This window comes from Styela clava, chromosome 5 (genome assembly GCF_964204865.1).
Source record: "Styela clava chromosome 5, kaStyClav1.hap1.2, whole genome shotgun sequence".
NCBI lineage: Eukaryota > Metazoa > Chordata > Ascidiacea > Stolidobranchia > Styelidae > Styela > Styela clava.
Genome location: NC_135254.1, coordinates 2761728 through 2776222, shown reverse-complemented (window position 1 = coordinate 2776222; position 14495 = coordinate 2761728). Strand labels below are relative to the sequence as shown.

The 14495-nt window shown below is 37.9% G+C and overlaps 2 protein-coding genes and 1 long non-coding RNA gene across 4 annotated transcripts in view; 2 read left to right on the top strand and 1 right to left on the bottom strand.

Moving 5' to 3' along the window:
* The window catches only part of LOC144422810 (uncharacterized), a 128243-nt gene that overhangs the window by 41588 nt on the left and 72160 nt on the right, over positions 1-14495 (bottom strand). The gene's annotated exons all lie outside the window — the stretch shown is intronic.
* On the top strand, positions 1526-4082 carry LOC144422782 (zinc finger protein 862-like). The gene is made up of 2 exons (XM_078112605.1): positions 1526-3358; positions 3798-4082. Exons 1-2 carry the CDS (start codon positions 1832-1834, stop codon positions 4080-4082), a joined length of 1812 nt encoding a protein of 603 aa, XP_077968731.1. The 5' UTR covers positions 1526-1831.
* Positions 7307-12311, top strand: LOC120339487 (uncharacterized). 2 transcript variants are annotated; one of them, XR_013475416.1, is made up of 5 exons: positions 7307-7818; positions 8179-8274; positions 9036-9258; positions 9766-11420; positions 11556-12311. It is a non-coding gene; the product is annotated as an uncharacterized LOC120339487 (long non-coding RNA). The 2 variants fall into 2 exon arrangements; XR_013475415.1 differs by lacking the exon at positions 11556-12311 and having other exon boundaries at positions 9766-11496.

Below are 14495 nucleotides of genomic sequence, written 5' to 3'. Positions count from 1 at the left end.
CGTAACTCATGGTTGTATCGACAATCTGTGGACATAAAATGTGTAGTAAACTGATCGATAATATTAAATATTGATTCCTATTTTCATATCGATAAAATAATGAAAGTATTAATGCCAAATACAACGGGTATTTGTGGACATGAAATATGTGGTAAACTGCCCAATTATAATTAATTTCGGATTCGTGTTTACAAAATAATAATGCAACGGCGATCTGTGGCCTTCAAATGTGTGGTAAACTGCCCGATTTACCAACATTTGAGTTATGATGATAGAATTAAATTAACGCGGTAAGGCATTTAAAGTAGTGGTATCCGTCATGGATTCGAATATTTTGCGCAGAACAAAATCATCCTCGTAAAAAGTCCATACTTTTAAATACAAACCACTGGCAACCATTATTCAATTTAGTTCCCAAGAGCGGGATAAAATATAAATTCTTTTTCCGACTTGTGACAATTTTTTGTGAGTACGAAAATAAGAATCAAAACTAACTAATCAATTCGGCCCAATATCACGAATTTTATTTTCGAAGTATTCGAAATTTCATATTCGAAAAAAATAATTTCGAATGTATTCGAAATAGTGAACTATTCGGTATTGGCCATCCCTGGATATACCTACTACCAATGGAAAGCTATCTATCTATCTACTAACGGTATCTCTCGACTACAGTTACCTAATACAAAACTGGAGTTAGACCGTTGCTCATATTTCCTAGAAAATTCTGTGTTGCAGAAGTGGCAATGTTGTTTGTAATTGCCGACAAATTGTTTTCATCGTTTCTTCAGTTTGCTTGCTCATACCAAGCTATAGGATAGGATTTACATATTGATCCCGGGAAGAGGAAAGCCGATAGGACGGCTTAACCATAGGGCAAACCACAGCCTTTCGTCTGGTTACCATTCCATGTCGGGTATGGGATTAGCTAGTTATTTGTTTTTGGAAGCAGGGACTTGATGGTGGAGGAAGCCGTAACCAACCAGCGGTTACAAGAACCATCCCACAGCAGCGAGGAGTCCAGCAATCCTCTTGCACATAACTATCTCCACATGGAATTCAAACCTGCAAACCCACGCAGAGTAATCAGAACTGAGACACACCGCAGCGCTGCCAATATATCAATATGCTGAATCTAAAGAATAATATGGATGTTAACTTTGTCATACAAATTGATTTACTGAGCACAATCTTGGACTTTTTAAATATCCTGTTTTTCACTAATTCTCTGATATGTTTATAAGTTCTTTAAAATAACATTATCTGCTTTTCAATTTAATAATGTGCAACAAAGTTTGGCCGGCAACAGTTTTCCAGGCTTGCAAATCTACGCGAGTACGCGAGTCATACTCTAGTCTAGACTCGCGTATTTTGCCCTACCCGAGTCTAGCTATTACTCCCGTAAAAAACGTCATGACTCGCGTCCAGCAGTACACGAGAGTCCGAGGCGATTTTTTCCGCCGCCTCTCTCTCTTTATTCTTCAGTGACGTAAAATCGTTTGCGGGCGATGGTTTATGATGTCACAATAGTACATTAGAGCGAAAAGCGAGGAATCAAGCACGGGCACGCCTCCGGACGACTAGGCGCGTTGGCGAATGCAGAATGTTCCCTTGTAATAAGGCAGACTGCGAATGCGTATTATGAATTTAATAGAAGTGTTGCAGACTAACAAAGATGAGATGTCGGTAAGATTAGGGCTAGTGTAATTAATTAGTTATATTAACGGCTGTTTTGTTGTAAATTACCGGTAAAAGGGTATCTTTGCGTAACACCGTTTTTTTTTGTTTAAAAATACCACAGGAGATATTATAAATTGTATGATTAGAGTAAATGGAGGAAAAATCAAGGTCCGTCTCTGTAGCGGCCTGGAAGTTTTGGCCAAACAGATTAAAGGACAGTTTTATGTTCGGTTTCAACGAAGATAATACCAAAGTCGTACATGCAGCATGCATTGTATGCAAAAAACATTGTGACAGAATACAGCGCGGCTATGGAGGCAAAGTTGTTAATGATGTGACGACTTACGGGGAGAATGGCACCAACTGGATTTTAAGATATAATTTGGAACGACACCTCAATTCCGAGGGCCACCTAAAGTGTGTCGAAATTGAGAATGGGGAGCTCCCGACGCAAACAAGTATCGCTCGCTTATGGGGCTGCCAAAAACAGAGGGCGGAGAACGCCATAAAACCTCTTGTTCGTACTGCACTGTATGTCTCTAGGAAGGAACTGCCTTTCAATGCGTTTGCGGACTTATTACAACTGTGCGCAGACAATGGCGGCAAAATAACCACGTCATATGGTAACAGAGAAGGTTGTAAAGCCTTTATACATATTCTCGCGGAGGAGATATTGTCCTCAATAAGAAATGAAGTGCACGAAAAAGTAAATTTTTTTAGCTGGATGGTGGATGGGTCAACAGTCGCCAAGCGCAAGTTATCGTACGAGTCGGAACTAATTTACATAAGAATAGCGCACGAATGCAAACCAGCTGTACACGAAATTGACTTGATTTCAATGAAGGAATATGTTCGAGTGGACGCTAACAATTTGTACCACGCTACATTGCGCTCTCTGTTGAGTTTCCTGATTCCCGATTTAACAACAAATTGTGAGACACCCATTGAAAATCTTGTGGAACTTATTAAGCCTTTTTCTTCAAAAATTATCGGGGCCGGCGCCGATGGCGCTGCTGTTAACTTTGGGTGTAAAACGGGTTTACTTAAAAAATGGGAGGACGTGTGCCCTGGTCGGCTAATCAAAGTACATTGCTATTCACATCGAATTGAACTAGCATCGAAAGACGCATTGATCCCCCATTTCAAACAAGTTATTGACTTCCTTATTGACATATATTATCATTTTCGGAATAGCCCTAAAGAACGGGCCGCCGTATGTAATGCGGCAGAAAAGTTGCAGATCGCGGTTGTTAGTGTACCAAAGTCGCAAGGCACAAGATTTGTGGCACACACACTCAACGCACTCCATGCGCTAAAAACAAATTGGATTGTTTACATACATCATTTCACTAACCAGAGGGAGGCTGAGTCAGATATGAAGGCTGAGAAATTTCTTGTTAATCTTCACAGCTTCAAGTTCTATATCCTATGTCGCCAATACGAGGATATCGTAAATTGGGTATCTGCCACGTCAATCGCAATACAATCAGATCATGACGGGTCATCCATTATTGACGCTACCAAGCAGATAAAACGGTTGAAAATGAAATTAACTTCTATGGAACTTCGCGGCGGTCCTGCAGAGCGAAAAGCGCTCGATGCTTATGACAGGGGCGACCTAAATTGCACTCCGCTTCCGTTCCGTTTTACCAGACACGAAGATGGTGGACAAACGAAGGCAATACGCATTACTTGTAAAAGGCGTGAAAACACCGACCGCCAGACTCCTGGAACACGAGGAAAGCGTGGTTTTTCATTCTGCAGAGGTAACCATCATCCAGAGATCCCAAACAACAAGATCGCAATGCATAAGAAATCTGCGTGATTGCCTGGACGAGCGATTTACAGAAATAGAAGAACAAGAAAACATTTTGAGTAAGTTATCATGGCTGTACCCTGAAATCTTGATGTCGGATGGCGGGATTAATGTGTCCGTCCCTGAATATGGCAATCAAGATCTTTCACAAGTCTTTGAGTACTTCAAAGTACCTCTACACGCAGCTGGGTGCGAGAAGGGTGCATGCTTGAAAGAATGGGATGATTAGAAGTATGACGTCCAGGGAAATGAGGTTTACAAAGATTTGAGCACTACCGACTTTTGGCACAAGTTGCACCAGCGAAAGAAGGAGACGTATAAAAATTTGTTGATCGTTGTCGAGTTAGTGCTTTGCTTACCATTCTCAAATGCTGTTGTCGAAAGAGGGTTCAGTTGTTCACGGCAAATTCTCACTGATTGGCGATCACATCTCGGACACAATATGATAAAAGATCTTCTATTAATTGCCACGCGAAAAGAACAGTTCGAAGACGGGGCCATTCGAGAAAATCTGGTCAACAAGGCTTCCGCCCGATTTATGGGAAGCGATGGGACGTCTGAACGAGGTCTCGTGAAACGACGATAAATTCAATTTTAGGGGGGTTGGAAACAACAAAAACCAGCTTGGTACAGCCTCAACTAATAAACATCGACGATAGCTCGTCGGAAGAAGACTAAAACTGTGATATGTGAACCTGAAAGCGTCTCACGCATTTCTTTGTTCGTCGACACAATTTCTAACCTTTCTTTTCATACATTTTAAATGATGCGAAGTCGACGGGCGGCGATTAGCGTTTAATATTCAATTTCGTTCTTTCTGTGCGATGTTTATTTTGCATGAACTCATCTGCTACATGCGAACACTATTTTATAGATTTCAGTTTGTACGGCAAATGTCAGACTGCATGAATAGTTTTGTTTATTAAAAAAAAAAACACGCGATGGCAACGGCGACTGCCGTCCAGTCCACAGTTTGCAGCAAAACCTGCAAAATAGCAAAATGGTTGATTACCCCGATATATAATTAGGTCATTTACGTCGTGCGGGGAAAACGGCGTCGCAGAGCACGCACGTAATATTTAATGAGTTGCTCGCAAGTAGCAATATCGCAGAACGAGGGTACCGACGGAGTAGTGTTTATCGAGCGAAAGTAGGTGTGTAGATAGTGTGTGCGTAGATATAATTAGACACATTGACTCGCGCCTGACTCGCGTAACATTTTCCTGGGACGGGAGTATATGTGACGTCACTATGACGTCATTGAATCTTTCGAATTCCGTTAGGAGGTCGACGAGAGTATGCCTAGACTCTCGTTTTCGGGCGCGGATTTGCAAGCCTGGTTTTCTATGTTAGTTCATGCATATGCAACAATTAAATTTGTAAACAATTTTTATTTGGTTATGAGGGGCTGGCTTACATTATTTTGGTAATGAAAAAAATCAAATAGTCCACCAGGTCATAGTCATGTACTTTATCGAAGTATTTTATCTATGTTAAAATGTAATACTGCAGGAAATTCGTTTTTATCAGCGGTATTCGGACACGGCCTAACTGTAGCATACATGATGCAAACATTTTTCGGTTTTGTACCATTCCTAGTATATGCAAGAGAACTGCTAGTATTTCTGCTATTACAGGGTAGATCTCATAATTCTGTAACTCCTGATCTGTACAGCTTGCTCTACTAATCAATCCACACATTTTAAGCAATCAATTAGTTCAATAAACAATGCCAGTATTCCCATACCAAAGTTGGATTAACCGTACTGTCAAACTGTACAGCTGTAATGACAGACAGGTGACAAAATAACTGGACATGGTTCGCCATACGATTTATAATCCAGCTTATTTATAATAACAACAAATATAGTAATATAAATACACCAGTTCAGGAAAAATGTAAGTAAAACAGAAAATAGCTAAAAAGAGATTTATACCCACTTACAACTACTCACTTTCCCAGCCCTCTTACAGCTGTTTTGAATCAAGCAGAAAACAAGGAACTACCGGTAATAATTCTGGGGTTTTCAACGAATTCCCACACAGTAAAAAAACTCCCCCATTGAAAATATTTCTTCAAATAAACAATTTATAATCCTACCACAATTAAAGTTTACAGACAATGAAGCAAATTTTTTACATCACTTAGACTTATTGAGTAATTAGGGGTAATATTCTCAAACCATGGAAGACTATACAAAAATAGTTAGATTTATGAGGGGGGAACACTATGATTCCATGAAAAAAATATGCAAGTCTGAAGGTTTAAAAACAAAATACCATCAGAAACTTGCTTACTACTATGGACAACGATTTTTGATCGTCACAAGTTGAAATACAAAAGAACGGTGGGCAGCAAACTTTATGAGTAAAATGTACTAAAAAAAATCAAAAATCTATTTTACTCACATTTAATGCAAACTCAACAATTTGGGACCAAATTCAAACATCAATTCGCTTTTGGAAGTAACTTTAATCACAAGCATGTGTTTTATTCACAACTCTGTAGAGGCTTTGAAAATCAACAAAAAAGAGATTGTTTCCATATTTGGTGGAAACAAAAATTTGATAAAGTGATTTTAAAAAAAATTTGAGGCCACGAGTATCATATAATAAATGATCAGAAATGAAGTGTGACTCAAGGGTATATAAGCCTTCAAAATTTTAGATGACTGTCACAGTCTTTCGCGACTCCTTATCTATTGTTAAGAATCTCTCACTTGTATGAATTCTTATGTGTATAATTACATTTCTTACGATTATCATTATACACGTTTGTCATTTTTTTGTGCTTTAATTTTTGTGTTTATTCTTGCATGTTAGAAATAAATCATCTGAATCTGTAAGAATAAATTTTTCGTGTATTCCAGTTTTCTGCTTGCCTTGAAGAAAAAAACAATGACAAGACAATAAATAAATTTTGGAGGGGGCTGACTTCGATGACCGCATGGTTGTATCGCTCCTTCCAGTCTATACCGAAAAAAGTGTATTTTTTTATAGCCATTATTTATTTATTATTATGACTGTTTTTTTCTAGTTGACGAAATAAATCTCTCTCTCTCTCAATATGGAGCTAATCATTCAATGAATTTAATTTTGATCTTTTAATACAAAACAATGTAACAACAGCAAACCACACGGAAAGCAAACATAACTTAGGATGAATTTGAATATGTATGCGCACCATATCCACCCAACATGACGACAAATGCAATCTAAATTTATGAGGTTTAAAGCAATCTGTAATAAAAATATTTGTAGCAAGGCAATAGATTTCCAGCAATACTAAACAAAACCTGTTGTCCATAGTCATGTTCGCAGTGGACACACGAAAACATGTTATAAAAAATAAACTACCTCCTATTCCAAACATCACTAACCAACAATCCATCTCAGCATGAAATATGTCCTTCATATTAATGGAGATCGGTTTAAAAAGCACACAAACGCATATCACAATTCAAATTTCAATATATTAGAGAATCTATAAAATGCTATAGAAATTTTATGCAATATTTGTTCATGTTTTCACTCCCAAAAGGGCAAGCAAACACTGACTTGTAAAGAGCTAATTTATTTAAAACAATCTAAATATTTTTTGGGGTCGATATTGTCTACTCAATTCATTACACACTAGATGAGGTGGTGTGCATGGAATCAAAGATGTGTAATACTTGTTAACCACTGAGCCATCGCTTCTGATTGTTAGGGCATACATGATCCAAACTTTTCGTGAATAACTAGTCTGTTGTTATTACTGGTTTGGGGATAATAGTGCCAGTCAGTCAGTCAGTAGTTTATTTTATCACAAACCGAATGTAAACATTGACGAACAAAATTGAAAAAATGAAAAATTACATTTCAGTGTGAAGGGAGACGCGATAAACCAGAGAAGGTTATCGGGCAGCGTCACCTTTGAGGCAGTAAGTCTAATATTAAATCATAATGAGAAAGAAGTCAAACATAAAATACTAACAAAAGCCGGACTTGAGACGCCATTAAGCGACCCGTTAACCCGGATAATAACGAAAGAAAGCAACTCCAGGCACGACAGGCCGCGGTCGCCATGGTGACCGCATATCATTGAACAACCAACCAAGAGAGCCGGACTGCCGGTGGTTATTCTGTGGCTGCGCTAAAGACTTTTGTACCGGTATCGCATTTGAGAGGGACATCACCGGATAGTTTTAATTAATTTACAAACTAAGCAATGTTTTAAATTCACACTCGTGGGGCTATGCAGAGGCTGTGTGTTGGGGGTAAATAATATATATACCATAACAAGAAGAAGAGTTAGAAATGGGGAAAAAAATAAATAAGAGGTAAGTTAAACATTATTCTGATGTATGCTAAGTGGTTGTTAGACCGAAACGTTGTTAGCGTAAAACATTACATGATACAAAAGATGCACATTATAAAGAATGGTAAAACCAGTAGGATATCATACTATGAAAGTTGAAACATAGAACTTGTGCATTTGAGTGTTGACCAGATACCACAAGGTAACAATCGAGCAATTTTAAGAAGTAGTTCACAAATTCAATAAAAAGAACACGACTTATTAATTTCACTGTACAACATATAATCTATAAACAGAAATAAGGATGAATAATTAATAATTAATTCACTGTGCGATATACTATAATAAAGTATCACAAAATAATCCAAGCTTTTAATTCCAGGTGATGTCGATTTGAGGGCTGTGGATCAAGTCAGGTATTATCTTGATAAACACGAAGGAAGGGTAAAAGTGTGACTTGACAAGTTCAAGAGGCCTGGTAAGAAGAGATCAGAAGATTTTTATATTTAAATTTGAAGGTCACATAGGATGAGTCATGTAGGTCTTGGGGTAGGTTATTCCAAATTAAAACGTCTTTGTATTTTAAAGAGTTTTGGGATTTGTTAAGTGAAAAGCGAGGTACAAATAAATTACTCTTTGTCGAGGAACGAGTGTTGTGGTCATGTACTGAGCTAAGTGTCACAAAGTAATGCTCAAAAGCTGCTGGTAATTGATTGTTTTGGAATTGATGCATAATCTTAGCAATTTCTAGCTTATGGATATCAAGTAATTTTAACACTCTATGATTGTGGTATAGAATGTTTAAGTTAGAACGTAAAGGTGCCCGGGAAAGAATTCTAATAGCCCTATTTTGCAGAATTTCTAAGTTGCGCAAATTTTTTCGAGATGTAGAACCCCATGCAGCAATAGCATACTGAATGTGGGACTGGAAAAGCGCGAAGTAGATGGTCCTCAGAGTAGAATCCTGTAAATAATATCTGAGCTTACCCAGAATCCCTACAGTCCTTGATAGTTTCTTATGCAATTCATAGGTGTGCGTGTTCCACTTTAATTGGTGGTCAATATTGAGTCCAAGATATTTAAAAGAATCGACTACTTCTAATTTGTTACCCTTAATTTCAACTGAGAGTTTTGGGTATTTGATGCGAGAGTTTGGGCTGAATACCATGATTTTAGACTTATCTATATTTACTGTTAGTTTGTTGCATAACATCCATTCATAAATTTTATTTATTTCAGTGTTCATATTAAGTTGAAGAGTGGCTGGGTCCTTTGCGTTGGCGAGCAAGCAAGCATCATCTGCAAACAATTTACTCAAGAGGTTCGAGCAGTTGGACAAGTCGTTTATGAAAAGGAGAAAAGCTAATGGGCCAACTACGGAACCCTGAACAATTCCGCAGTGGATGGGCAACATTGGAGATCTGTGTGGGCCTACTTCAACAAATTGGTAACGACCCGTCAGGTAATTGGATAATAGTTTGCCTGCATTACCTCTAAAACCGTAATGTTTTAACTTATGGGTGAGAATAGTGTGGTCCACAGTGTCAAAAGCCTTTTTTAGATCTAAAAAGGCACAACAGACATAGTCGCCTTTGTCTATTTTATCATAGATAAATGAAGTCAAATCAAGTATGGCATGACTGGTTGAGTGTTTGGCCTGGAATCCGAATTGGCATTTGTTTATCAAATTAAATTTGGTACAATAACTCATCATTCTAGTATAAATCAACTTTTCCGCTATGATGCTAATTGAGGATAAAATGGAAATTGGTCTATAGTTCGAAGGGTTATTCTTTTTACCACATTTAAAAATTGGTATTACTCTAGCCATTTTCAATGAGGAAGGATGTATGCCTAGACTAAACGATGAATTGAAAAAGTGACTTAGTACCGGTGATATAATATCGGCAACTATTGTTAGGAAATAGGAGGAAATACCATCGGGCCCAACAGCTTTACCCTTTTTCAGGTTCCTGATTACATAGAGAACTTCCGAAGGTGTTGTTAATTCAAGAAAGAAAGAGTTCTGCGAAGGTACACCTAGAAATTCGGTACATGGTTTTGAGCAACGTGCGATTTTATCTGCAAGTTTCTTCCCTATGGTTGAGAAGAATTTATTAAATTCGGTGGCCACTTGAACTGGATCAGAAACTGTGGTACCATTTTCTAGTATCAACTCTGAGATGGTGGTGTTATCTCTTGACTTAATTTTGATGATGTCATTGATGGTTTGCCATGTGCGTTTCACATCGCCTCTGTTGTTCACTAGAATATTATGGTAATACTTTTGTTTCGATTTTCTCTGCAAATGAGTTAGAATGTTTTTGTACTTTTTGTAGTGAAGACGCTGGGATGCATTTCCCTTCAGATACATTTGCTTGAACATATTATTTTTGTGTTTGATTGACTTATGGATTCCCCTGGTAATCCAGGGCTTAGAATACAATTTATTTTCTCTACGTGAAAGTGGGCGGAGTGGTGCATGTTTGTTAATTAACCACTTAAAATGGTTGAGAAAGAGATCGAATGAGCTATTAAAATTTTGTTCAGATAACATTTCACCAATATAACGGTTGCACATCAACTCGACTTCTAATCTGAATGTGTCAGTAGAAAAATTGGCCATGTCACGTTTCATGCGTGTTTCTGTTTTAACTCTAGGACTGGATGAAGATAGTGTACACATAATAGGGAAATGATCAGTGAGATCACTAAGAATGATAAATGATGATGAACAAGATTTTATGGTGTTGGTGTAAATGTGATCTATTAAGGTGTGGGAGGTGGAAGTTACTCGAGTGGGTCTAGTGATGATTGGAAATACAAAGTGGGACAAAAGCATATCTAGATAATTGGAAGTGGGAGTATCGTGGGAATCTAGGAGGTTGATATTGAGGTCACCTAGGATTAAAAACTGCTTTTTTGCCCTCGCTAACTTGTCAAATAAAGAAGCCATGGCTTCAGTAAAAGATGGAATATTGCGATGCGGATGCTTATAAATTACCCCCATAACTAAGCTTTGGGCTTTTGAGTTTGGTTGAGAATACTTAAGTTCAATCCACATGTCCTCACAATTTTGAAAAGATAAGTTGAAAGCTTGAACAATTTGATATTCTATGTTAGTTTTGATATAAATACCTACACCACCAGCTTGCGTTGGGGAGGGGGCATGGATAAAGACGTAGCCAGGAATGTCCACATTGGTAACAGTGGACTGACTTTTGATTCTGGTTTCGCTCAGAGCGATAATTTGTGGCAGGGTACGGAAGTGAGAAATCAGTTCCATTAGATGATCAGCGTATTTACCCAGGGATCTAATATTAAGATGTAAGACAATGAGATCAGAGGGTAAAAAAGTGGACGTTTTTTTGTTTATAGAAGATATTTCTAGATATCGACACAGAACTGTAGGAACGTGAGGGTGGAAGCTTGTCGATTCCCATGAGCTAAGGTTAGAATTTAGTTCTTGGCCCAGTGGTATTGTTTAAACAGAATTTTTGCAAGAAAAATCTTGAGTATGAACACAAAAGCTGATGTGAAGAGGTAGATCAGGTAGCATAAGGGGCATATTGTGACAGAAGTCCCACTACAAGTATCATATAAACAGTTGTTAGAGAATCTTAGGTAAATCATTACAGAATAAAAGGGTGGCGTTTTTAAAAAAAAATAAGAAAATTGTGACCAAGAGTAGACTTATCTTATTTTGTTCAAGTCCTATATTCAAGTCCCATCATATAAACAGTTGTTAGAGAATCTTAGGTAATTCATTACAGAATAAAAGGGTGGCGTTTTTAAAAAAAATAAGAAAATTGTGACCAAGAGTAGACTTATCTTATTTTGTTCAAGTCCTCTTCATTAACAATAGGTAAAGTGTTGGTATCTTTATTCTTCCTCATCAAAACCTTGCCATTTGAAGTCCAAAGGAAGGCATATCCGCAACGTTTTTTGAGAAGTTTCGCTTGATAGAAGAGGTTCTTATTTTTATCAGTCAGGTTCTCAACAATAAATACTTTGGCCATATTTCTTATCGATGTTGTGTTGGCCGCAGATTTAATTAGGTGGCGGTTTTTTAAGATTTTGGAGCGGATTTTTCGGTTGGTGAATTTTGCCACTATGGGCTTATGAATTTTAGAGTTGTGAGTTGGAGAGCGATGAGTTATAGAGATGTCGGAAGGTTTTATTTCGACATTTATCATTTTACCTATTTCCATGACAAGATTATCAGTGTCTTCATTAATGTTAGGAGCAATACCGTGGAATTCAAGGTTGTCTAATCTGGATCGACGTTCGTGCTCCTCTATTTTTTCAGTGGCATAGAAAAGTTCTTCCTCAAGATCGTACATAAGGTCTTCTAGATCCCGTATTCTTTTGCCATATTGGTTTAGGGATTCTTCTGTTACTTTTTGTTTGGATAAGATTTCATCATATTTCTCTGATTGAAAGTTTTGAGAATCTTTAATGGATGCTATATCTTGTTTGATTTTGGTAAGAGATACCATTTGTTCTTCCATGCACTCTTTCAAACCAGGACTCAGGGGTAGATATTCTGAGGTAGATATTTGCAGAGATAAAATTTTCGGCAAGGCATGTTGCTATTAGAGATGGAAGTTGATTCATGATGTTAGTTTGAATTGCCTCCTGGAGTGCTATATGGAAATTTGTGTATCCCTCGAGATGTTGTGAAATGGGACCGATTGGTGATAAGCCAGGATCGGGTAGGCTCCTGCTTAAGCGTTGTTTGGGCTTTGGCTTGATGAAGCTACACTGTTGTTGTTGTTTGACATCTCGCTGTTGAAATTAGATGTTGAGTTTGACAGCGAATGTTGAAGAGTTAGACTATATCCAGCTATTTTAGGTTAGATTTAGAACCTGTAGATCTTAATCAAATAGCGAATGGCGTATCCAGTGCATTTCCATTGGTGCATTTCCAGTAGGATGATATGGAGTTGTTCGGCTTGCACTAACTCCACGAAAATGCAAAAAGGACTTGAATTCATGAGATGAGAAAGATCCTCCTCTGTCAGAATGCACAAAACTTGGAAAACCAAACAAGCAGAACAATCGAGATAAACACTCTAAAACCGTAGTGCTTTTCATGTCAGCACAGGGAAATGCAAATGGAAACCGACTCATTTCATCTATGATAACCAATAAATAAGGTCTGGGACTCTTCAATGGCCCTTTGAAGTCAACACTCAGTCGCTCCCACGGCTGCATTGCCTTAATAAGAGGTTTCTCTTCAGGCTTGAAAAAGCAGGGCTTTATCTCAGAACAAATTCGACAGTTAGAACAAGTATTCCGTCCGTTCTTCCTGAAGAGAAAAAGGTAGATTTTGGCTTTTAATAAAATGATTCAGTCTGGTAACTCCAGGATGACCCAGCTCCTTGTGTATTTTATTAAATTTATCAATGTGGGACAAAGAAGCACAAATTCTAGACAAAGTATCTGCAGCAGTATTTTCAGATCCTGGCTTGTGCTCAATCGTGTAGAAAAAGGAACCCAGTTCGAGTCGCCACAGCTGTAGTTTAGTATTCTTTATTTTGCTTCTTATGGTAGGATCAAATATAAATGATATTGCTTTTTGATCTGTAAACAATCTGAAATGGCGTCCATGTAAGTAATGCCCCCATTTACGTGTCGCCTCTATTATTGCCATAGCTTCTTTCTCTATTGCTGGATACCGCTTTTCACTATTGCTCAGTGTACGAGATAAGAAAGCAACAGGACACCCATTCTGGGCCAACACAGCAGCAATAGCAACATCAGATGCATCAGTTTTAACTGTGAATGATTCATCATCTGATATTGTTTTTAAACACGCATTAGCAAGGTCCTTACGCAAATTCAAGAATGCAGTTGTAGCTTCATCATTTAGTGGCAATTGGCAGTCTTTAATCGGTGGGGCAATTTTCCATGAATAGTCACGAATCCATTTGGCATAGTATGCGAAGAGTCCAACACATCGTTTTAATTCTTTGCTCGTTCTCGGAATGGGTAATTTCCATAATGGCTGTAATCTCTCTGGATCAGGCTTGATTTTGCCACAAGAAACTCTATATCCCAATAAGTCAATTTGGGTTACTCGTAGGACCGTTTTGGCACTATTGAATGTAAAATTTTCCTTTATTGAAGCTTCTAAGAATGCATTTAAATTGATATCATGATCCCCCTCAGTCATTCCACAAATTGTTATGTTGTCTAGGTAAACGAAAACTCCCTTGAGATTATATTTCTGGATTAAAGCACTCATCGTCATTTGGCAAGCTGAAACTCCATTTGTGAAACCGAAAGGAACTCTACAAAACTGATATAGGTTACCATCAGCTTCAAATCCAGTGAATGGCCGGTCTTTTTCAGCCAGAAGTAACTGGTGATATGCGCTTTTTAGATCCAAAGTGCTAAATACCTTAAATTTAGAAATGTCGTTTACCATTTTGTCAATTCTTGGCAAAGGAAAGCCATCTAATAGTGTAAACTTGTCTATTGTCATGAAATAGTCAATCACCATCCTCTTTCGATGTCGGTCATCTTTAGTTACAAGTACTTGAGCTCGCCATGGCGTTTCAGCAGGTTCAATAACACCATCCTTCAAGAGTTTTTGCACTTCATTACGTATAAAAATTAAATCATCTTTTTTGTATTGACGTGATGGTGTTGCTATTGGTTTCCAGTCATCAGAGAGATGTCTAAACAAGCGAG